Source organism: Rhipicephalus microplus, chromosome X, assembly GCF_043290135.1.
Source record: "Rhipicephalus microplus isolate Deutch F79 chromosome X, USDA_Rmic, whole genome shotgun sequence".
Lineage (NCBI taxonomy): Eukaryota > Metazoa > Arthropoda > Arachnida > Ixodida > Ixodidae > Rhipicephalus > Rhipicephalus microplus.
This window is the reverse complement of record NC_134710.1, coordinates 323,891,480-323,914,964: the sequence shown is the minus strand read 5'-3', so window position 1 is coordinate 323,914,964 and position 23,485 is coordinate 323,891,480. Positions and strand designations below refer to the sequence as shown.

The 23,485-nt window shown below is 43.8% G+C and overlaps 1 protein-coding gene across 2 annotated transcripts in view; it reads left to right on the top strand.

Annotated features, from left to right (window-relative positions):
* The first annotated feature begins 1,823 nt into the window (after nt 1-1,823).
* Nucleotides 1,824-23,485, top strand: part of LOC119161281 (erlin-1) — a 74,933-nt gene continuing 53,271 nt past the window's right edge. Inside the window, exons 1-9 of one of the 2 annotated variants that reach the window (XM_075879599.1) lie at nt 1,824-2,020; nt 2,095-2,186; nt 2,318-2,340; nt 2,415-2,495; nt 2,702-2,748; nt 3,713-3,774; nt 6,069-6,194; nt 15,296-15,428; nt 21,958-22,049. In XM_075879599.1, the coding sequence (XP_075735714.1) occupies nt 2,102-2,186; nt 2,318-2,340; nt 2,415-2,495; nt 2,702-2,748; nt 3,713-3,774; nt 6,069-6,194; nt 15,296-15,428; nt 21,958-22,049 (649 nt within the window). In that variant the 5' untranslated portion in view covers nt 1,824-2,020; nt 2,095-2,101. Of the gene's footprint in view, nt 2,021-2,094; nt 2,187-2,317; nt 2,341-2,414; nt 2,496-2,701; nt 2,749-3,712; nt 3,775-6,056; nt 6,195-15,295; nt 15,429-21,957; nt 22,050-23,485 lie in introns of both variants that reach the window. The other variant, XM_075879598.1, reaches the window with a different exon arrangement.

Sequence of the window (23,485 nt, the reverse complement as noted above, 5' to 3'; positions counted from 1 at the left end):
GTTAGATATTAGTTTATCCATTGCCTTACTCACTGCCTTTTCCACCGCAGTTTCAATAGCCTGCGATAGGGTTGAGTCTATACTGGAAGTGCAGCGCGCTGTAATAGCAGAGTATCCAAAAGCCTTGTCTCTAACTATGTCAATGGCTTCCCTTCGAGAACAGCGGCGGCGGTCAATAACTTCTAGGATTTGAACCTCCCGGGAACGAGCGGAACAGTCAGAGTTGTCGGCGCAGTGACTGCCCCCACAGAGACAACACTTTTCCACTGTTGGAGTACAATTGCTTGAAGGATGACTCTCTCCGCAGGTGCTACAACGAACGTTAGATTTACATCCTCCGGCACTGTGGCCGAATCTCCAGCAGTTCTTGCACTGAATCGGACGAGAAGCGAGGGGTTCTACTCGGAAGATCAGTGGCCATAATTTTATTTCTGACGGGCATTTTGTGCCCACAAATGTCGCGATAACATATTCGGTTGGTACCCTCTGGTTGTGGACTAGGCGATTACACCGGTAAATTGAAATTACGCCTACTCCAGAGAGCCTGTCTAGGGCCTCAGCTAGACTCAGCTTGGAGTCGACTCCCCGTACAAGGCCTTTGGTACATGCAAGGTGAGGCGGAATAAAAGCACTCACCGGGGTAGCAGCAAAGGAGGTGCATTCGAGAAGATCCTGCACGCAGGTCTGATCCGGCGACCTACACACGATACCTCCTCGCCCAAATGGGCGCACATCTGTGATGGTCTGGAAATGATTTGAAGTTGCCTTAAGTTCCTTTTGAACCACCTGAGGGTTTGAAAGTCTGATGAAGCCTCCATTTGTAGGTACCAGTGCTACGGGAATGCTGTCGATACCACTGCGGAAAAAGGAGTCTAGCGGTAATTCATTAGACGGCAAGGACGCTGACCAAGCGGATCGCGCCTGGCCAGGAGAAGTAGTCGACATGAGCACTAGAGATATGGTTAGACTCAGAAACAGATAAACTATAGAATCGGACTCTAAGACAGAAAGTTAAAACCACTCAATCCTCAGCCAAGAACACCCCAGCAGGTTGAGCACGGCACTGCTTCTGCAATCAAGTCATTGGCCCCTGAAATCTTCGTGGTAACTCTCTTACACGCAAAAAAGAACATCCGCGAGCGCGTGCACTCACCCACACAGACAAGTGCGCGCGCTCTAGACCCCACACAAAAGAGCTTCAGCCAGTGGCCACCAGGCGACGACTCCACTCGATCTCGGGCTAATAAAACAAGAGCTATATGAAGTAAGTCTCCATTTATTTTTGCTAAGATTGCGCGTATTTTTTTTTTCAATTTTGCGTTGAGAATCTGAGTCCAGAGTCATAGCCGCCTAGATTTCCCTTGTCTGCCGGATTATTGGCGGTCACTTGAAAAACGGCCATCGTCAAAACTATGGTAGTGGCGCCACCTGGGTAGGGATTGTCTTCACGTATACTTTTTTGCTTTTGGAGCTTATATGCAACAAAATAACGTAAAAAAGTTTTTAAAAGGCGTAAACGTACTTATAATTAACCCAACGTAAGTGACCTTGTCATTCAACAGACAACTTATTCAATTTAAGGCAAAGCCTTCAAAATTTGTTGCAAACGCCAAAATTGCTAATCTTAAAGGCCGAATACAAACACCCTAAACCCTACGTAGGTAGCGCCGCCAAAAATGATGGGCGTTTTGCGCTCATCCGACAGGCAAAAGAAATCTAGGAAGCTCTGCCAGAGTCAATCCATTCAGATCGAAAACAAAATTTGATTCCAGCCGAGTCTCAGACAGAGTCGCAGCCGGCACAAGCACGCTCTAGGGCCAAGGAAGCGATCAACACGCGTTCGGCGAGCGCGCATTGTAGTGAATGTTATCGTGTTGTTTTCGTTATGTTCTCTCTTTTGTAATTTCCATGTTCTGTTTCTCCTGAAATCTAGTCTGGAATCATCAAGTTTAAATGTGCGTTTAGCAGTGTTCAGTAGGTAACCAAGCCTAGATTTAGCTGTGGCACAATAACTTGCCTGGTAAGTAAACGCTCGTGCTTTCTCTCGTGAAATGATATGTGGAAACTGGTGCATTCTTTGATACAATTTTGCAGGCGTAAGATGCCAAACTCAGGAGTCGCAGCTCTGATATGTGCATTTGCATTGTTCCTCATCGTCAACTTTTCTCTGCACAAAATTGACGAAGGTAAGGCGTCGGCCGCTATGGCCCCTTTGACCATCTTGACTTAATTTACGTAATTAGCAGAAGTAATGCCTGCAGTACGGTAAGCAGATGAGCTTGCTGTAGTTAACAGTTTTTCTTGTCGCTTCTTTCAGGTCATGTTGGGGTTTATTACCGGGTGAGCTAGCGTTCGACTCATTGGCAAATATGTTGTGTTGCATTATCTAATGAAATATTGTATTTATTCACCAGGGAGGCGCACTGCTTAAGCAAACTAGCCATCCAGGATTTCATATGATGATCCCGTTCATTACCACTTATCGATCAATTCAGGTAAGTTAGCCTTGCGTAGTAATTTGAATGTAGTGAGTCTCAAGCTATGCTCCCCCACTCTATATGTGTGCACGTATAGGATGATCTGGCCTGAGGTAAATAGTCGATTATCAACTTAAATTTTTATCGTAATGATGACCAAATATATCTGTGCAACCAGTAATTTGTGAATAATCGCAAGCTTTTTTTATTTGTCTGTTTTTCAGGTAACTCTCCAAACAGATGAAGTTAAAAATGTGCCCTGCGGGACCAGGTACATTTAAAAACCTAGTAATATGCGCATGAAAAAAAGCAGCAGGTCTCCTGAAGGTTTCTTTTAAAACATCTGCTGCCACTTTTTGTCGTTGAAGATGACATTGCGTTTTATTCGTACCAAACATACAAATATTGCATATGCTACGCTGTGAAGTCCGAGCACTTCAGCATATCATGTCACACTCAGACTCTGAAGTTGGAAAGAAAAATATGTCTTCGATGGATCCAGTGCAAGTTATTGAAAAGCAGTAACTGCTACAAGTTACTGAATTGGAGTAAATGCTGCAGTACCACAAACATTAAATAAAAAAAGATCATTAGGTTCCACCAGGGAAGCGTTAGCTATTGTTTTGAACATTTTTTTTACTCTAATAGCTTGGTGGAATGGGCACAGAAGTAACTGTAGGAGTTGTTAGGTAGCAGGGTCGGTGCCAGGATTTCTTTACTGGTGGTGCACCCAGGGCAATCGAGTTTTTTCAGAGAAAGGGTGGGAAGGTAGAGGAGGGGCTCATAAAAATTTTAGAGGGCCAGCTGCCTCTCCACTTTCCTCATTGGTGCATCGCCTGTTGGATATCCAAGCCATAACAGCTGTAACATTAAGTTGGGACATTCATCCTTCCTTTGGGTTTCCAAATGTTTGCATTTTGCTGCTTCTGGTTCTGTTGCTCCTAGTTTTAAAGGTTGTAAAAACATGTGATTAGCTAAGGTCCTGCTTTTGTGTTCAATACAATGGGACAGCTCCATTTGTTGCTACTTAGATCCACAGTATGATGCTGGTAGAACTAAACAAATTATGCTCTAAGTAGGGCTTTCAACTTTCTATTAGTGCTTGTTACTAAGCGCTGGCAATATGTGTGGCAAGCCTCCCAGTGAGCTTGTTAATTGCAGGAGTGTTATTGCTGACACATGTTCCTGAGGTGGCCTGCTTAAGTGGTGCTTGCTTATTTAATGTTTAATTGCAGTGGTGGGGTCATGATCTACTTCGACAGAATTGAGGTTGTGAACATCCTAAGCCCTGACAGTGGTAAGAATTTGAAAAACCTGTTTTCATCTATATCTTAATGTACTTTTCAGCAGTTATAATTGCTGTGAGCAGAGAATGTGTCCTATATACTCTCACATGTGTCTACACAAAGTGGGTGATGACAGCGGCATGCTCATTCCTCGCCCAGTTTCATAGTGTCTTAATAGATGAATCAGAGCAACTTACATGAGAAAAATTGAACCAACAGTTCTAACTATTGCAGTGTTCGTTTGCTGCATCCACTATTAGCACTGTCTCTTTAGCTCATGCGACATCACAAAGATTTTTGTGGAAAGAAAAACTTCCGTATCCATTTTATAACAGCACTTTTGCTAATTGAACAACAAAAAAAACTTTTGTTACATGAACCCACAACCTCATTTTGTGCACGAAAAGCACTTAACTATTGCAAATGATACAAGTGTCTGCCTTTGTTCTATAGTGAAATATTTCAAAAGCAAGCCAAAAACAGGCTTAAGAGAGACATTATAGACCTGTTCACTGGAGAGGAAACAAACGTTTCCATACAGGGCTCTGCACAGGAGTACAAAGGCTGACATCACAGCCTCAGTAATGCACTTTTGGAGGGCTCACGACTATTTAGCGAAGTCCAGAGAGGATTGTGGCAGCACCCAGGGAGCCGTCTAAGAAAAGGTCTATAGAGGCTTGCTTGGCATTAGGAAATGTGAAATGTTAAGTTCTGAAACAATATCATTGCTAGCTGACTAAGTTGAGTCTCTGCATTGGTGTATTTGATGTCTCGTAAATGTAAGGTCAGAAAAAGATACAAAATAAAGGCACTAATTATGAAAAATTGCTACTGTGAAGTTTGCATTTGCACTGTTTCTGCTATTTGTTGCAAAGTGAGCTGCTTTTTGTATCACTGTTGCGTACTACTAGGTGTTTTAGAAAATGAGCGAAAGTCAAAAAAAGGAAACATCAAATAATCACTGGACTTTGCGGTCCTCACTTTCCACGGGGGCTGCACATTTTAAAATAACTCGAGATAATACTTGTACAAATGACTGTAAGAATTAGACTGTAACGTTTTAACTAGTACTGTTGGAAACCTCATGCTCATAATATTTACGAATTTGCTGCCTTTATAATCTAATGAATTCCAGGTAATTTTATGCAGGAAACCAACGCCTAACTGCTAATGAGTACTATTGTCATGTTCAGTTTATTTTCTTTTAGGATCCCCCAGTTTTCGTGTCTTTATACTGAGGGACGTTGCCTTACTAGACGACTATCACTGATATTCTTGCTTTTGCCTCACCGTCATGTGAGCATGAAGTAAGCAGCCTCACTCACTTTATGCCTTGCTGACGATGAGGCTAATAACTTGGGGCATTTTTTCGGCAAATGACAGATGTGCTGTTAGGCAGTTGGGTTTTTGTTTTGTTTTTTTTATTTATTTTTATTTATTTATAAAATAAATAAAAATAATTTCAGACAATTTCATTTCAGAAATTGTCTGAAATTCCATAGACGGCTGAAATTGGCCATGTAAGCCTTTTGCTTACTTGAAACCACTTATGGCACCTCAGTGGGCAGGCTTCATGTCTTACATCTGGGCTAGTCATAGCCTTGTAGTACAGTATAAAGTTACTATAGCTTTCGTGATTGTCTCAGTTACTTACATGGGACTTGTGTATATGTTTGCCTGTGCGGTTAAAGCAACAGAAAAAAAAAAATTGCTCAATTATGTATTGCACCTTTCTTATTTCGAGAAATGTCATGCATATTTTTGCAATGCATCGTATAAACAGCCGTTTACCTGATACCACTAGCTAAAGTAATAGGTTTACTCATGGCTTACTCTAATTAATATATTGGCATTGGCGTGTTACTGTACTGACTTTTCATTTTTTTTAAATTTCACATTGGCTGCAGTTGAATTTTTCACTTTACAAACTGAAGTATGATGAATTGAGTAGTACGAGTTGCAGGGAGGTGAACAATGGCAAAAATTAATGAGGAGACTGGCACATACAAGGGAAGTCTGATTGACGGAGCTGTTTGTATTTGCCACTAGCATAGTGCACACTTAGCTTTTCAAGCCGCAGTACTTACCTTGAAACTCCCTTCATAACTGAAGGCTGTGTTCATCACGGCCTATATGCTTATTCAGATTTTCGCAGGACTTCTTTTATCATTTTTAAAGAGCTCGGAAACTGAACGTATCCTGCAAATTTCATTTTAGTAGAGTTGTCGTAAATTTACCAGAAATTTGAGTCCTCATGGTATTGAGCCTTCCGAGGCAGCCTCACAATGCGAAGTTTCTGTTACAGTCTACGACATGGTGAAGAACTACACTGCCGACTACGACAAGACACTGATTTTTAATAAGGTTCATCATGAACTAAATCAGTTCTGCAGTGTCCACAATCTCCAGGAAGTCTACATAAACTTGTTTGGTAAGTTCAAATTTTGGTAAGCTGAAGTACGACCACGGGCAGCTCGCTATAACACTTTTGTTCAGTCATCCTTGTTGCTTTCACTGTCTTTGTTATTTTATGAGCTCGCTTCAGTGTTGCTTTTTAAAGCTAGCTGGACGTTCCTTGTGCTATTCATTACTGTTTGAGATCATCTCTTTTCAGTCCTTCAGACTGTTTTGAAGGATAAGGTACACCATACTTAGAAAATTTATAGCGGGACTTCTTGCTGTGAAGCTATCTTCGTTTACCAGAAACCACGATTAAGCTAAACAATCCATGATGTGGTGGGATACTGTGATGGTGGCAACGCCATTTCCAGAAGAGCAGTAACTGTTGCCATATTGTAGTGAAAAAAATTCAGTGCATTTGAGAAGGTGCATTGACTTGCTGACTGACCGGGGGAAGGCTTTTTTTTTTTTTGCTTTCTTCAAGGGCATTGAACGCCTCTACTAGATTTATACCTAGCAGTAGTTCTTTTTAAGGCAGGTGAGGAGCAAATATAGAGTCACTCCAGGGCTTTGGGATACTTCTGAAAAACATCCATGATGTGACATGGCATTTGCAGAAGAAATTCCAGCTGAAGTAGTCTGGTGGTAAAGTACTGGAATAAAACTAGTCATTATGAATGAGCAGGGTATATCGGGTGGACTTGTCATGCTTGGGGATTGAAATCAGCCTGGCATTACTGCCTGTCAGAGCAACACACCACAGTTCTAGTAGGAATGCTGGAAAGCCAGTGCAAAAGGAGACCAGAGGACAAATCTGAATAAAATTTGTGTTGTCGTACATTCTCTGGGACATATTAGTTATGTATATCTGACTGCTAGAAACTGCTAGAAAAATTTTTCTGCCAGAAACTTTCATAAAGTTTGCTTGCATGCTCACAACCTGTGATCGCACTTGGCACTTTCTTCTGTCTGCATTGGAGGTACCGCTCGTCACAAGAGCGATTGCATTGGTAAATATGCCTTTACTGCGATCCATTGGATGTACAGTACTCACGAATTCAAGCAGAACTTCACTTTTTTTTAGTGTAACAACTAGTATGCCCAATTACTTGAAATAACCGAATGATCTCATGACAAATCTGGTTCGTAAAGATAATGTTGCCTCTTATCTATGGGTTCAAGTTGAAATTACGCCCATATAACACAATGTTAAGACGGTGGAAACAAAATTATGTATGTTAAATAGTCCTAAATTGTTCTGTTTCAATCCACGAGTACTGCACTTAGTCTAACTATTAGGGATGTTTTTTTGTTCATGTTTATTTTATCAGATAATGAAACACAGTAAGTGGTGTGGAAAGCACCTGGTGCCATAGCCATTTTCTAGTTGTGGACACTTAAAAAATTTTACTACATAGTGCAACGACTCGTAGATAAGTGGCTGGGTAAACAAATTTACAAGCTGAAAAATGTTACATGTTAGGCACTAGTGAATATGATTAATCAGCCTCCGTAGTTGCTATAAGTTCTCTGGAAGCTTGGGGTGCTCTGGTGAGCTTTCCATGCTTTTTATTTGTAAGTAAAGAGAACAATGACTAAATGAAAGAGGATGTTTGTGCTATAAGGTATCTTATGCACTTAAATAGCTGGCTTAAAGGGGCCCTGAAACCCTTTTTTAACTAACCATGCAATGAATTCACTGGAAGAGCTTATTGCTTCACGAATTCAACGGCAGAACAATTTTAGGAATCCATCCAGCGCGAGTGCAGTTCCAAAGGTTTGTCGCATGCTGCAATTTCGATTCTCTCGTCCCAACGAAAGTGCTGGAAGCTAAGCAGGGAGTGATGGCAGGGCCACAGAAAAATGTCACGCGCGCCTCGTAACCTTGAGCACTTTTTTTTCTTTTTTTTCCTTTGAATGCGTGACTTTTCCAGTGTGATCGCGCGCGCACGCGAGGACAAGCCACGGCCTCTTGCTGATATCTCTGTAACAACTGAGCGCACCCTGTTCAAATCAGCCAATGGCTGATAGACGGGCTTACTACGTGCGATTGTCGGGCATGTTCCGTGATTTGTTGAGAGAAGAGAAAGCAATTTTTAGCTGACTTTGATAATTCTGAATTCCAAGCTGGCGTGCTGTGCTATAATATTTAGCTCGCGTGTTGACGAGAGCCTTTACTACCGATTGGCAGGGTTCCTGACCATGCTCAAAAAGTGTTGCAGGACCACTTTAAAGGAACACTGACACAAAAAACTTGTATCTTGTTTTTTTTTATTGTTGCAATAGGTTGCTGAGGGCCCTCTTATCATGGCTAAAAAGCTTATTTGATTAAGCGTACGGCACTTAATTAATTGGAGACGGTATCACAGCGCACAGTCGCAGTTTTGGTTTTAAAGACTGGTCAGGACCCAGAGGCGTTTTTGAGTAGCATAGCTGACGTCATGAGCCCTCAAAAACGCATGCATATGAGCACCACATTGACAACTCTTTTCAATGAAGGCCTCCTGGGTGCTGCTCTAATCCTTTCTGAGGCATTGGAAATATGCATAACCCCTAAAGGATGTACTGCCAAAGCAGCGTACTGCTGTACAGGTCTGACCCCTCTTTTCGTAAAAAGGTCGATTAGGAGAGAGTGCTCGCAAGGATCGTGGCAGCAAACACAAACTCGTGACGCAGGGGGCAGTTGGTTGTTTGCACGGAAACCTAAAGTGTGTTTTGCGTGGAGTGGTGCGACGGGCACTTTAAAATTGATTTTAAAAATGTTGATTGATTCAATATGTGGGGTTCAACGTCCCAAAATATGATTATGAGAGACGCTGTAGTGGAGGGCTCCGCAAATTTTGACCACCTGGGGTTTTTTGACATGCACTCAAAGCTGAGTGCACGGGCCTACAGCATTTTCGCCTCCATCAAAAATGCAGCCGTCCCAGCCGAGATACGATCTTGCGACATGCTGGTCAGCAGCAGAGTACCTTAAAGGCCACTATACCACCGCGGCAGGGCAATTTTAAAAATGTTCTATTGTATATAATCCACTGATATATCTTGGATTATATGTGTGTCTAAACAAATCTGTCCCACAAGTCATCTCACCTCCGGAATTTTCTATCAGGCTCAGTATCTCTTTAATATGACAATCACTGCTAAGTGTTGCAATGTTCACTGGATTGACAAGTGGTGTTGTCGGCATAGTCTGAGGTGAGAGGGTAATTAATTCAAAGGCCCTTTTTGGTAGAATGTCAATTGGCTTCTAGTTTAAAGCTTAAGGGAAATGTGTCAATGCAATAGGCTAATCTTAAAATGTCTTTGGTAGCGTAGTAGTACTGTTCAGCATTTAGAAGTGAATGGAAATTCAAACTTTCAAATATTTTTTTGCTATTCGACTCAATTCACCGTCGAATTTGACTATTGAAAGTATACAAACTACCAGGAAAATAAAATAATAGTTTCATTCTGTAGCAATCACATCACAGCACTTCTAAAAGATATTTTGAAACTATGGCACGCCCCTATGGTAGCGATCACAAAAGAAAAAAAAAAAAACTAGCATAGCGCACTTTATGGGAAGTTAAGGTTATACGGCTGGGAGGTCCTTTCGTTCAGTGTCTTGATTTCGGGCCGCTTTAAGAGCTCTTACCTTGACATGCTCGGGCTGGATGGAGCTTCTTGAGAATGTCTGCAAGCTTGTCATCAAGTTCCAGATATATTCCCATTTTCGGCTTGTATCCTGGTCAATGTACAGCTGAACACCTTGTTCCTTAGTTCGCACCCCTCATTGATGCAGGTTTTGAGCACTGAAAATAGACACCAGGGTTCTGTTTGGTGTTGCTTAAAATCGGTTGTCCTATTGAGGGGGGGGGGGGCTCAATGTTGCCGGACTGCCTCAACATATGGTGGCTGAATTTGCCCCTGTAGTTCCAGCTTTCTGGTAAGGTTCCTGTGTAATCCGTTATACATTTCGCGAGTGCCTGTGCAGTCTGTTGATAACGGCTGTTTTAATTACCTGTCACTGCATGTTTGAGAAGTCTGGGGCCTTTTTTCATTGCATGCACTAAACTGCAATGAATAGATCGGACTCGACCGTGTCTCAGAAGTAGGAAATCCCCATGCTATAACGCACTTATTGGGGTAATCGAATGACATCCTATAATTCCGGACACTGTGTGCACTGTCTTGAAATACACAGGACTCGGGTCTTCAAAGTTCAAAATATCTCCGTAACTATGTGTGCCTTGTTGACGGTGCACTTACTGGGGAAACTGAATGGCATCGGAAAAGGCAGAGCACTTTCTTTAACAGATCCCATTTAATTTTGTGTCAGGAGTAGGGAATCTCCCTGCCGTGCAATAGATGCACTATATTGACCATGCACAACAATGAGGACACTGGGGTGCCCGTTTTCACTGTGTGCAATATGTGTACAATACATATCGCCCTGACTTGTGCATCTGAGCTAGGAATCTCTCCATAGCTTGGTATGTACGCTGTGTTGATTATGCAGAATGACACATTTGCAAAGCATGAAAAACCTAAATTTCAATTTATGCGTTCAAGTAATGCATGCTTGTTTATGGTTATTACAGACGAAGGCTCTCTTTCAGGGCCATGTGGGACAAGCCTGTTTCCATTCACAGTTCCACGAGTTACACCTTCCACGAACAGCTCAGACCTAGGATTGTCGGTTAGCAGCTGCAATAAAGCAGGGCGCGAGCATAGCATGAACTTATATGTAACATGCCTCAATTTTCTGGCCGTGGACATCCATACGTTTCATACATGCAGTAACATGGTAATGGTCACCTACTTAATAGGTTAAACTGTTATCGATCAATGTGATCAGAACTGTGAGCACATCGACAGAAAGCTCCCCTATGTATGAAATGCAGGTCCCGTCTTGAAACAAGCACATAGTCAACATGGCACACACAGTTAGCTGCTGAGAGGTTCCTACTTCAGAGGCACAAGTTCAAGCTATATGTATTGTGCACACACCGCACACAGCGGAGGCAGGCGCCCCAGTTTACCCATTGTTGCATGTGGCAGACTGTAATTGAGCACGAAATAAGGTTCTGCCGACTAACTTAATGAAAGTGCATTCCATCACCATCTCGTAGAGATGATGTCACTATGTCTGCCACTGGTGGTCGGTTGTTGCTAATGCCATGAAGCTGGTTTTATTTTCGTACTCTATGAACTCGTTTTGTGAAATCTGCTTCCCGAATAATGTTTTGGTGTCGTGAAGCCAGCTTACGATATAAAATTCGTCAATGTCATTTCAGAAATGGTTAAGTATGTACTTACCAAGACTCACACCAATATAGCCTGTTATGTCGCCCACGTTACTTCTGATAGCTATCAGCACAGTTTCGTTTTACGTGGCAGACAGCATGCTGCCACCAGGTATAAGAGTTACTGTGAAAAATGAATTGCCTTGTCTATGGGCATGTTTTGATCTACATTTTAACGAAAAGATGTTACTTGACCAGGTTCGCAAAAAACATGAAGTTGTTGAGCATTCACACTAGCCATGTGAAAAAGACATCTGTCCACTTTCATGACAACCAATGCCAGCACCGATAACTACCTCAAAAAGCACTTGTAGCCAAGGAGTAAGAGAGGGGCAGTGGAAGAGGAACTCTCAACCAGAAGGGCATGCTTTTTTCAGCCTCTTCAATTGAGCTTCAACTTCTGTGGATGCAGTGTGGCAGCAGCCTGCAACACTGCCTTCACTGATATTGCAACACATAGCTGTGATAAGTTTATTGCCAACACTGTAGGCTTAGCATTGACGTACCTTGACAAGGAAATGCAAGAGAACGTGCGAAGTGTTATCTATCGACAGCACTTTGGTTTCACGAAATGATGTGCACAAACACACTTAAGCCCCTGCATTATCTTTTTGTAACACATCTCATTTACAGCACTTTGCCGAGCCCTTCTGTAACATCAAATATGCTCAGGATTCCGCAGCTACTTTTTTTTTTTTAGTTTCCTTGAAAGTATTAGAAAAATATTGGGGACATATTCAAAAACTATTAGCTTTGATTCGCACTAACTGTATCTGTGCTTTGCACCCAAAATTTTGCTATTCGCACAGCTTGAATTTTTGGGCCTGCATTACCCTGTAGCAACTGAATGATTCTTCATTTCATAGTGGAAATATGGGTTGCCCAATTTAAGAGTTGTGTGAAATTTAATGTCTAGATTTTTGTGTATGTTTACTTACATGGTAAATGGGCCAGCAGTGGCTGCTAAAGATTTTTTATATTGTCATTTTTTGTTCTAGGGGGCACGTGCAAAACATTGTATTTGATGTGCTTCGGCAACTTTATTAATGCACACGGTAGATGCATATTCGCCACTGCTTCTGTTTCCTCCAAGATTAGATGTGGGAAGTGTGAAGTGATGTTATCTACATATACAGAACAGCTTTCGCAACAAGCCAACTTACTGGTTTATAAAAAGTAATTGCGCCAATAAAACACACCGTAGCACACAGTTTTTTTTTCACCGTGGGCGGCAAAACCACTGTTCTGACCATGTGCCCATCTCTGTAACTGCCCACGCACCACTGCCCACCTCTCGGACATGAAACTTACACTGGTCTTGTTGCATGTGGCAGTGCACTACAGAGCACCCCATCCCCACCCCGATTCTCATGTGTCCACTCAATATTTCCTACGTAGGACTCTGGTCACACAGATTGTGTTTTGCATTCTTTCAACTTTAATACCCCTTGAAGTGAGATAATGCCAACGTTTTTGCAAGTCCAAAGGTATCCACCAATCTGCAAAGTCCGAACTATGCAGCCTTTGATAGTGTTCGTCTAAGCAGAACTTCATCATCATCAGCCTGACTACGTCCACTGCAGGACAAAGGCCTCTCCCATGTTCCGCCAGTTAATCCGGTCCTGCACGATGCTTTGGTGTGCACTCATTATAAAGTCTATTTAGTTCTTATTTTCGCCATTAGGGCTCCTCCATGTCCACTTGCGGTTTCCTCGTTTTCGATAGAAGATATTCAAAATCCGTAAATTATTGCGTTCTGCGAATTCTACTAGTAGCTCTCCTCTGGCGTTTCTAGTATCGATGCCATAATCTCCTACTGTTTGGTCTCCAGCCTGCTTCTAACCTACCTTTGCAATAAAGTCTCCCACTAGTATAGTATACTGCGTTTTTACCTTATTCATTGTCGATTCCATGTCTTCATAGAAGCTTTCAACTGAAGTGTCATCATAGCTGAATGTAGGCGCGCAAGCCTGTACCACCTTCATCTTGTATCTCTTATTCAGTTTAATTACGATACCTACCACCCTTTCATTAATGCTATAGTATTCCTCTATGTCGCCAGCTATGTTTCTGTGAATTAGGAGCCCCACTCCCAGTTCTTTTCTGTCAGCCAAGCCCCGATAGCAAAGGACGTGCCCATTCTGTAGCACCGTATAGGCCTCATCTGTCCTTCTAACCTCCCTGAGCCCTATTATATTCCACTTAACACCCTCTAGCTCTTCGAATAGTACAGCTAGACTTCCCTCACTAGATAAGATTCTAGCATTGTCGCCAAGTTCAGGTTCCAATGGTGGCCTGTCCGGATGCAGAGATTCTTAGCACCCTCTGCTGCGTTCCAGATCTGACCACCGCCGTGCTCGGTTGTTTCGCAGCTGCTGGGGACTGAGGGCTGTGAGTTAATTGACGTATGCATGTGGGAGGTATTGACCAGATACTGCACCAGGGTGGCCAATCCTCCTTTGGTGAGGGAGTGCGTTATCGGCAGTGGTTACCGGTGAGGCTGCTCCCCAGGCCTCTTAATGCGGTTCCATCACCACGCGAATTTTTTTTTATCCGGTTCAGAAATGCGCGGCACCGGGATTTAAACCACGGACCTTTTGCATGCGAGGCGGATGCTCTAACCACTACGCTATCGCCGCACCTTTTGATATACATTAGCAACAACGACATTTCTCGGAACCTTGTAAACGTGAGCCTAAGGATATTGGGCTTGTCTTGCACGCCCTTCGTGGACTTGCTAAAGTGGCAAGAAAGGATGCAAATAAGTTATAACTGACATACAATAACTATGACATAAACTAAAATGAATCAAAATGGAGGGGGGAAAAAAGCACCCTTTTCGACAGTGGCATCCGAACGCACAAGCTTCGAATTACGTGAAAGTGCAGATGTGTGGGATCGGGCTAGTTGGACTTTCAATATTAAACTGCCCAGCGTAAAAAGTAGACACAACACACACAGAATTGACGAGGACCAGTGCAACTCTTGTATTTTTTCGTACTATGTACTAGACGTATTATTAAGAAGGCAGAGGGGGAAAGCAGCTTTACTGTAATTGCCCCCCCCCCCCCCCCACCGGCGCTAATAGAGAAAGCAATACGATCACCTGTGTACCGAGTGTCCTTATTTCGTTGGCGCTGCAGAACATTCAAGAGGGCAGTCCTTCCCGACAAAGGAGCCGACTAGAGCAACGATCTCGCGACGATGGGCCGGAGCACTTCGCACCTTTTTTTTTGTGTGTGTGTCAGCTGACCAAAGGGAATAAAAGCATGGCTAAAAAGAAAATGCTGTTGTGCGGTCATCTGCGACTGACACCTCAATGATATACATTAGCGATGGCGACATTTCTCGGAACCTCGTGAACGTGAGCCTAAGAATATGGTGCTCGTCTTGCACGCCCTTCGTAGACTTGCTACAGTCGCAAGAAAGGACAAATAAGTTGTCGGACTTTTTTTTTTTTTTTGCGGCAGACACATATGTTAATGTTATTTGTTAATGTAGGCACTTTACTAGTTGTCGAGTTGTTTTCGTACTTGGGTAAAAGCGTAGTAAAAATATACCTTATGCTTCACTTCAGTTTGACCTGCATCATCATTGTTAGTTGTGCATTCTTATAGCCATGCAGTTTTTTTTGGCGATATTGGCTGGCATGGACCTTCGCTATGCACTCGAAGAACTGCTTGCTTTCCAACTGTACCGCCGAAAATTCGGGAACCAAAGGCAGACCGTTGGGAGCAGCGAGTGATCGTTTCATTCTAATTTACTCACAGCATTTGTCAACAGAATCTGGATCAGTTGAATGTGCATTGTCATAGGCACACTTCTTTTTTCTCTCCGATTTCAGACCAGATTGATGAGAACTTGAAGACTGCCCTGCAGAGAGACCTCAATGTGATGGCACCTGGCCTATTTGTGCAAGCAGTGCGAGTGACCAAGCCGAAAATTCCCGAAACAATCAGACGTAACTATGAAATGATGTAAGTTACACGATGAAGTTATTGCTGTATGAGTATTCAGTATGGTTCTCTCATCTGCAGTAGCTCATTATCTTTCAGTGTACCAGTTCTTTAAACATATTTTCATCACTGTCGACAAGTTCAAGCTATGCGATGTATTGGAGGTTGTACAGTGTAGACCACTTTAGCATAACCGCTTATGGAGCAGAATCGGTTACAGTGCGGTCTTTTTTACATTGCGTTTACAGTGCGGTCCCGTTTACCCTTTATAAAACCCCACAAACTGTACGCGTACCGCTTATTGGGCAGTTCCTAAAGATGAAAGACCGGTAATAATGCAGTTGCCGTAAAATCTTTGTGACCAATGCAATAGAGAGTGCGCTTCTGAAAGGAGGCACGCTGGGTGGGCCCTTAAGGAGCGAGTGATGAGGTCATTATGGTGGAGGATGGGGACACAGAGGGAACAAACAAAAGACAGAGGAAAGAAAAAAAAAAGGAAAAAAGACCCCGGCACGTTGCGCGACACTGAGGGCGACGGATATACCTTTTCACCGGTGCCGATGCGACTACAGTGTATGCATCGCTAGCGTTGCTCTTGTTGCGGGCGGCTCATCAGGGCACGTGCCATCCCATCCTTATCAACTAAGCTTGACAGTTTCCTCTCAGACAAAGCGTCATTATCGAGCTTGCTACAGGTATCGCGTTTGCTACCTCATTCGTAAATTTAAAACCCTTTACGTTTTTATAACATGAGCTTTTGCCTTTGCTGCCAGTGCGTGGTCTTACGTAAGCTTGACAGGTTTTCATCGTTGATGATCTCCCGGCCACATATGCGAACTTCGTATTGGTTTAGTGCTTAAGGGGGGACACGGCCCTTGAAAACCGAAAAATCGCGAAAAAGTCCGTTTTTGAAAAACCACATTTTTGGGTTGTATGTCTCATAAACTACCTATTCTGTAATTATCAGCACCTAATTCAACCGCAGAGTGCAAAAAAAAATACTATTTTCGAGGCCGCCGCAACGTCCAAAACAGGCGCAAATCCCGAAATCAAACCAAACTTCGCGCGCGCGCCATTCCCGGACCATGCGGTCGTTACATGCCATCTTGGTGTTGTTTTGACCGTGAATTCTTTCTCTCTCGTTCGCCGCCTTGCAAAATGGTGTCGGCAGCACAGTTGAGACGCTATTGGCGTTTTCCCGCGATGCGATGCGGAGCGCTGATTGGCTAGAGCAGCGCATTCATATCTCGCGGGAGAAAGCGTGCCCGCCATTGGCTGCTGTGCAGCAGCGGGGGCGGTCGCTCCTCTCGATGGCGCGTCCAGCGCGCTCGCTTCGTTGTTGCTCTCTGCTCCGTCCGCCTCGACAGACGTCTGCTTACGAGCCGCTCTTCGCCTTGTGCTATCTTTTCGATCATTTTCTCTCGTTTTTTTTTTTTTTTTTGCACTAGTTCTGTGCCTTTCGTCTTTGTTGTTGCGGGCGATGCCGGCAACGAAGCCGAAGTCAGTGCGGAAGTCCGGTGCGCGGAGGCGCGCTATGCGGCTTGTACGATCATCGAAATTCCGCTATTCTGCTGCGGGTGCCGACTGCGTAGACGCTTGCAGCGACGGAACTGTGTTGTCGGCTGTTGCCAGTCGAGAATCCGACACATCGAGTGTGGCTGGAGCCGCAAATGCACCGAGTGTTTCCGAGATCGCCGGGCTCGACACGTGCTCTGAATCGATGCCATCCAGTGTGACACCGAGTGCTTCTGATATCGCCGGACCCAGCACTTCGTCTGAATCGGTGCCATCGAGCGTGACACCGAGTGCTTCTGATATCGCCGGACCCAGCACTTCGTCTGAATCGGTGCCGCCATCGAGCGTCAGTGGACCGTCGCTTCATCTGCGGACGCGTTTCCTAACGAAGGAAGAAATCGATGCGAATGCGAAACGTCGTGACGCCGTTCGCGCTGAACTCGAGTCTACGCCGGCGACGCAGAAGAAATTTCAACTGATGCAGCCGGCTCTTGCACCTGCAGTGACAAGTGAGGGCGAACATTTTTCGCTCGTTCAAATGAACATCTTTAACGTCGTGCTCAGCCGCACAGTGTGCAAAGAATGTTTGAAAGGTGCTATGACTGTCCGAGAGAGCACCAAGCTTGGACTTGCAACAAAACTTGAAGTCGTGTGCGCCTCTTGTGGCACCGTCGATAAATTATGGACATCACCCCGCAAAAAGGACACGCAGGCCTTCGATGTAAATGTTCGCGCCATAATGGCTATAAAGCAAATAGGCAAGGGGCAAACAGCTCTTAATGACTTTTGGGCTGCCATGAACGTCTCTTACAGAGGTCTTCACCACAAGACGTTTCAAAAGCACTTGAAAGAGACGTTCAGGAAGCCAGAGGCCACCGCTTTGGAGAAGTTTTATGCTGATTCTGCCACAGCAGTGATCAAAACATATAAAGAAATGGACCCCAGCTTCTGCAAGGACATCACCGTAGTGTACGATGGCACATGGCATAAGCGGGGTCACACATCGGAGTGGGATCGGTAATTGACTTCTTTACAGGTCTCATCTTGGATGCTGTAGTTCTTTCAAACCACTGCCTTGGATGCCAAACAGGGCCCAAACCTGGAGATGCAGCCTACGAAAGCTGGCAGAAGCACCACATTTGCCAGAAAAACACAGACGCAAAATCGGGAAGCATGGAAGTGGAGGCAGGCTTGACTCTCTTTGGGCGGTCTGTATCCAAGCATGGCCTGCGGTACACCACTCTTGTGTCTGACGGAGACAGCCGTACCTTCGCTGCCCTCACAGAAGAGAATGTGTACGGGCTAGTGCCAATTGTAAAAGAGGAATGTCTGAACTATGTTCAGAAAAGGATTGGAAGTGCTCTTCGAAACATTGTGCAGAAAAGTGATAAGCCACTGAGTGGGAAGGGGAAGCTGACTAAAGCCCTCATTGAAAAGCTGACAGGATATTATGGTTGGGCCCTGAGAAACAATTCAACTGACCTAACAGCCATGCAGCATGCAGTGATGGCAACATATCACCACGTCACATCGACTGACCAGGACCCTCACCATGAACTTTGCCCAGAGGGGGCTCAATCGTGGTGCCGCCATAGAGCTGCAGAGGCAAAGCGTGAGCCACAGCCAAAACATAAACACAGCCTACCGGACTATGTCGCTGCAGCTATGCTGCCCATCTACGAAAGACTGTCACAAAAGTCGCTTCTTCAGCGCTGCCTGGGAGCGAAGACGCAAAATGCATCAGAATCATTCCACTCCATTCTGTGGTCTCTGATGCCGAAGGAACAACACTCATCCTTGATCGCGGTAGAAACAGCACTGCATGAAGCAGTGCTGCGCTACAATACCGGCTGCTGCAAAGCAACCCAAGTGATATCGGACTCCATTGGACTTCAACCAGGTCATCTGGCCATCCAGCGAGCTCGTGAAAAAGACGCTTTACGCCTAAAAAAGAATTCTAAAAGACACCAAGAGAAGATGGAGGCCAGGCAAAAGAAGAAAAGAGTGCGCCAGGACACTTCTAGCTACTGTGCTGGAGCTTTTTGAAGAAAACACGTGTTTTGAACTTTCTCGGCCTGTTTTCTCAGAACGGATTTTTTTGCTAGTTGTGGTGCTGAGGAAAGCAAGAACTCGAAAACCGTTCATCAGATTTGTGTGCCGTTTTTTTTATTCTGTTCCTGAATGACCTTGCAAGGGTGTAACAAGCTCCTTTTTTTGAAAATTGGTGCTGTTAATTTATAATAAACAATTAATTTTTGATGAATCTGGTCATTACTGGTTACATCAAATTCAAAGTTGCGTGAAAATTTGGGGGGGGGGGGGGGGGGAATTAAAAAAAACGGCTTTGTAGCGCCCTGGGATAGCTATCAAGGAATGACCACAATGAATTTCAGCTTTCTACTATGTCCTGGGATTTCTCAAGACTCTTCCTCAGGCACCCATGTGAAGCACCCAGGTAAACCTCAATAACTCTGGAACTAAGAAACACAGCTTCGTGAAACTTAGCAGTTGTGCTAGTTTTATTGTAGTGAACAACCCCTGAAAGTTTCATCCAGATATCTTAAAAAATAAAAAAGTTCGGTCTCCAGGGTAGCCTCCCCCCTTGAGTGCCATCTTTTCAATGCCGAATCGTCATGTCTTCGACAAACTTCCCGCGACAACATGCCGAAGGGCAAGCTTGGCATTGGTAGTGCTTTGGTAGCGGTCCTGTGCTATTTTTATGTTGCGGTTTGGTACGGAATAAGCGAAACTTTTTGTGGTGGCTGCATTTGATGGGAAGGGATACATATGGTTAATGAAAACGAGGGTGGCACGTGTAGTGCTCGAATGGTCGCTCATGATTTGATTGTGATATATTAAAATTGGGTGCGCGCTCATAAAATAGAACTATTGGCATCTTTCAATGCATGAAATTCCACACGTGATTCGACATAGTTTCTGTGTAATGCGTATAATTGAGGTGGTCTGAAAAGTAGTTGGCGAATTTTCGCAGTGGTTCTTTTTTTTTTTTTTGTTGTTGTTAAACCCCTACTTCCACGCTTTTCACATTTATTTTGTTGGCAATGTGCGTCTTTGGACATTAATTTTTTTAACTTTTAGAAATTTAAATGGTTGTAAGCACCACGCATCACATGCTTCGATTCTCGGACATGCGAGACTGCATGCTCAATACGTTTTACGCAAGCGCAGCTCTTGAAAAAAGTTGTTTTGGTTATAGTGAGGTACTGCTTATGCAGTCGAACCCCGCTACAACAAAACTCATGGGGCACGAAAGTATTTCGTTGTAGTGAAATCGAAAAAAATATAGCTCATCTGAGCTAGCAAAAGAAAGGAACGTTTAGTCTTAAAATTAAAAAAATGACCGCTGCTTCTTATTCTTTCCCAGCAGCATTACGACGCGATTCACAGTCATGCATAGTGAGGCCATGGTGAAACAACGCCTACAACTGCTTTCGTGAATTTACGAAACAGTTGCATTGCCACGTTAACACCAGCAGCTGTCCGCTGTCAAAATGTATCCAACAACGCCAAGATGAAGGCAGGGTATCGTGGAGCGGTGACTTTGCCTTGTTCTATGGCATTCTTATGTGACTCGTGGCTAGCTGATTTGGTTGATAATGCGGATGAACAGCGGCTCTGATTAGGTACCACACTGGCCAAGCACAAATAAAGTGATAAGCATTGAAAGCGAAAAGGCATCGCCACGCGGTTGCACCCAGCAGCTGCGGCAGCTGCGTGAAGGAAACCATGAACTGAGCGACTAAGCTTCAGCTTGGGATCGTCTGTGGCTCGAAAACAAGCCATTACATAGGTGTTTTGTGAAGCCTGTGGCAAAAGCAGGGCAGTCTCATCGCCATCCCTATCAAGCAATGGCGGCGCCCATGCTTCCTGAACAGCGGCGGTTTCTGGTGGTTTTAACCTGCGTTTTAGACGTCGACGTGATGTATTTTCAGGTTCTTAAAATGTGTCAAAGTGTTAAATATTGGATTTCCTGTATAGTAATAAATATCTGAGCCTGGAATTGCATCGTGAAATTTTATAAAAGCGAGACCGCAAAAGAAAAAGTGTGCGTTGAGGCGACAATATGCATTGACTCCTATGGCCTGCTGACGCGGAACCGTGAATTTTTTGTTGTAGCGAAAATTTCATTGAAGCGGCGTTCATCGTAGCGGGGTTCGACTGTAGTGCAGATATTTGGGACTTACGTCATAGGCGGTCTATACTGTATGTCAGATACTTCATTCAAGTTATTGCACCAAAGAGCACAGCAGTGAAAAATATTGTCCACTTTCATCATTATACAGTCAGTTCCCACTGCAATAAAATTTATGAGACACAAGAAATCGTTTATGCTATATAAGCAATGCAAATGATGAAAATAATGTTACAAGCATGGCAAAAGCTGTTGATTATGAAGAGCAGTTCTACTGTGCTATGACATGTTATAATATTTTAAAGAGCGCAGTAGTGAAACTTCCAGTTATCACATTCAGGAGATTTGTGCGACATGAGGAGAAACATCGCAAATGATGTCATTGGTAGGAGTGGCTTGTCCATAGTTGGGACTCAGGTTCTGGCAGCATGTAGGGATGGGCACAAAATAGAACCGCAAATCGGTGGGGTGTAGGTTGCTAGCAGTGACACGGACCAATCACTGACACGGGCTGAATAGCAGTACTACTTTACACGATGCCATACAGAACTTGCCCTTTCACTCAAGCATTAAAAACACTATTAGTATGACAACACTCTATGCGACATGTCTGCTCAGGCTACATGGCTCTCCACATGCAACGGTGACCGGAGGTTCTATTATATTGCACTCTTTAGGTTATGTAAACGCATCGCATTGCACATGCTATCATGAAACTTGCCAGCTGCAACTTGTTGAATGTGTAGTCTGTTGTCAACAAGCTCAGACCATATTCAAATGAGTTTCATGCTACGGTTAGTTGAATGACAGTTTTCTTTATCACAAGATGAACTGTCAAGTGAGTAGTGTTCTTATTTTTGCACATTTTTGCCAACGTTACAGGGAAGCTGAAAAGACGAAGTTGCTTATCGCAGAACAGAGACAGAAGGTTGTGGAGAAAGATGCCGAAACTGACAGGAAAAAGGCCATTATTGGTGAGTTGAAAGCCATGTATACCTCTTTTGAGCTTCATTGTTCCTTGAATGAATGTCATTGTTTATGAAGCTGTAGTGAAAAAGGAAACAAAAGCATTGTGTTTGGAATGTTGCTAACCGTGGCGTAGACACAAATTTTTTCGGGGGGGGGGGGGGGGGGGCACCTTTTTGATTATGGGTGGGGCACTGCCTTTAAATGGTCTTTTTTTTTTTCATTTTTTTGCTCTGTATGCCATGGCAAAAAGTTTTTTTTATGTGTGTGTGCGGGGGGGGGGGGGGGTAGGGGCCCAGGGGGGGAATGCAAGAAACTTTGAATTATTGAAAGTAATCAGCAGTGGTGGTGCTGTGCTGCCTCGCTTGTAGCCTTAAGGATTATTTTTTCTAGCAATACCTGGTCCCAGTTGTGTCGCAAAAAAAGGGGAGTGGTGGGACTCAGTGTTGTCGGCGTAAAAATAAATAAAAATAAAACAGCACTCGTGGTCCGCTAAAATGAGTGCCCGTGGAAACAAAGATATACTTCACTGCAATACAGTAGTGACACGTGTGCAGCATGTCACCAGCTCCTCCCAGCATCAGATACCATTCGCATAGTTTTTCTGGTAAAATGAAGAAGTTATTTATGGCTAGTGTGATAGGAATAGTGATTTGTTTTGGCTGGAAAACATGATCATTTTCTTTTGTTTCTGAAATTCTCGAACTGAGCTTTTGAAGCATGTGTTGCGGGCAATAACTCCGCCAAGAGTGTAAGTGTGCATATGGTTGCAGCAGCCACCAATCAGAGGTTTGCATATATCTCAAGATCCCTCAGACTGACCTTTATTAATTTTTTTATATTCTCATAAAAAACGGTTGAATCGCGATCGATGCGCGACATTGCGAGATGCATGCAACATGGTACCTGCGTGTCGCTGCTTTATGGCAGTGAAGTAAGCCTTCTTTTCTGCAGGCACAAATTTGAGTCACCACAATGATATTTTTTTTTTCCTTGCTGGCAAAAGCGAAGCTGGGGTGCTTCACCTCTCACACATTAGTATCAGTACACTGCATTGCCTTGTGGCTCCTAACAGCCGTCGTTTCTGCAGACTTGCGGCGAAATCAGGATTTGGAATTTTCACATGGCATCCAAAGTTTTTTAAATAAGCAGACTTAAGGAGTCAGCCGCTTTAAATTATTCACTCAAACTTACATTGCATAGTACAGGATCGGCTATATTTTTTTTCGATTTCACTACAACGAAATTTTCGCTTCAACAAAAATTTTTCCGCGCCCCTTCAGTTTCATTGTAGCGGGGTTCGACTACTTCACACACTGGCGGTGGGTGTTCTCCCACACAGGCCACAGAGGAACACGCCTCATACATAAGGGAGTGGGGGAATAAAACACTGGACGATAGAGATTATATGAAACAAGGCAACTTCCATTTATCAAGTGCAGGG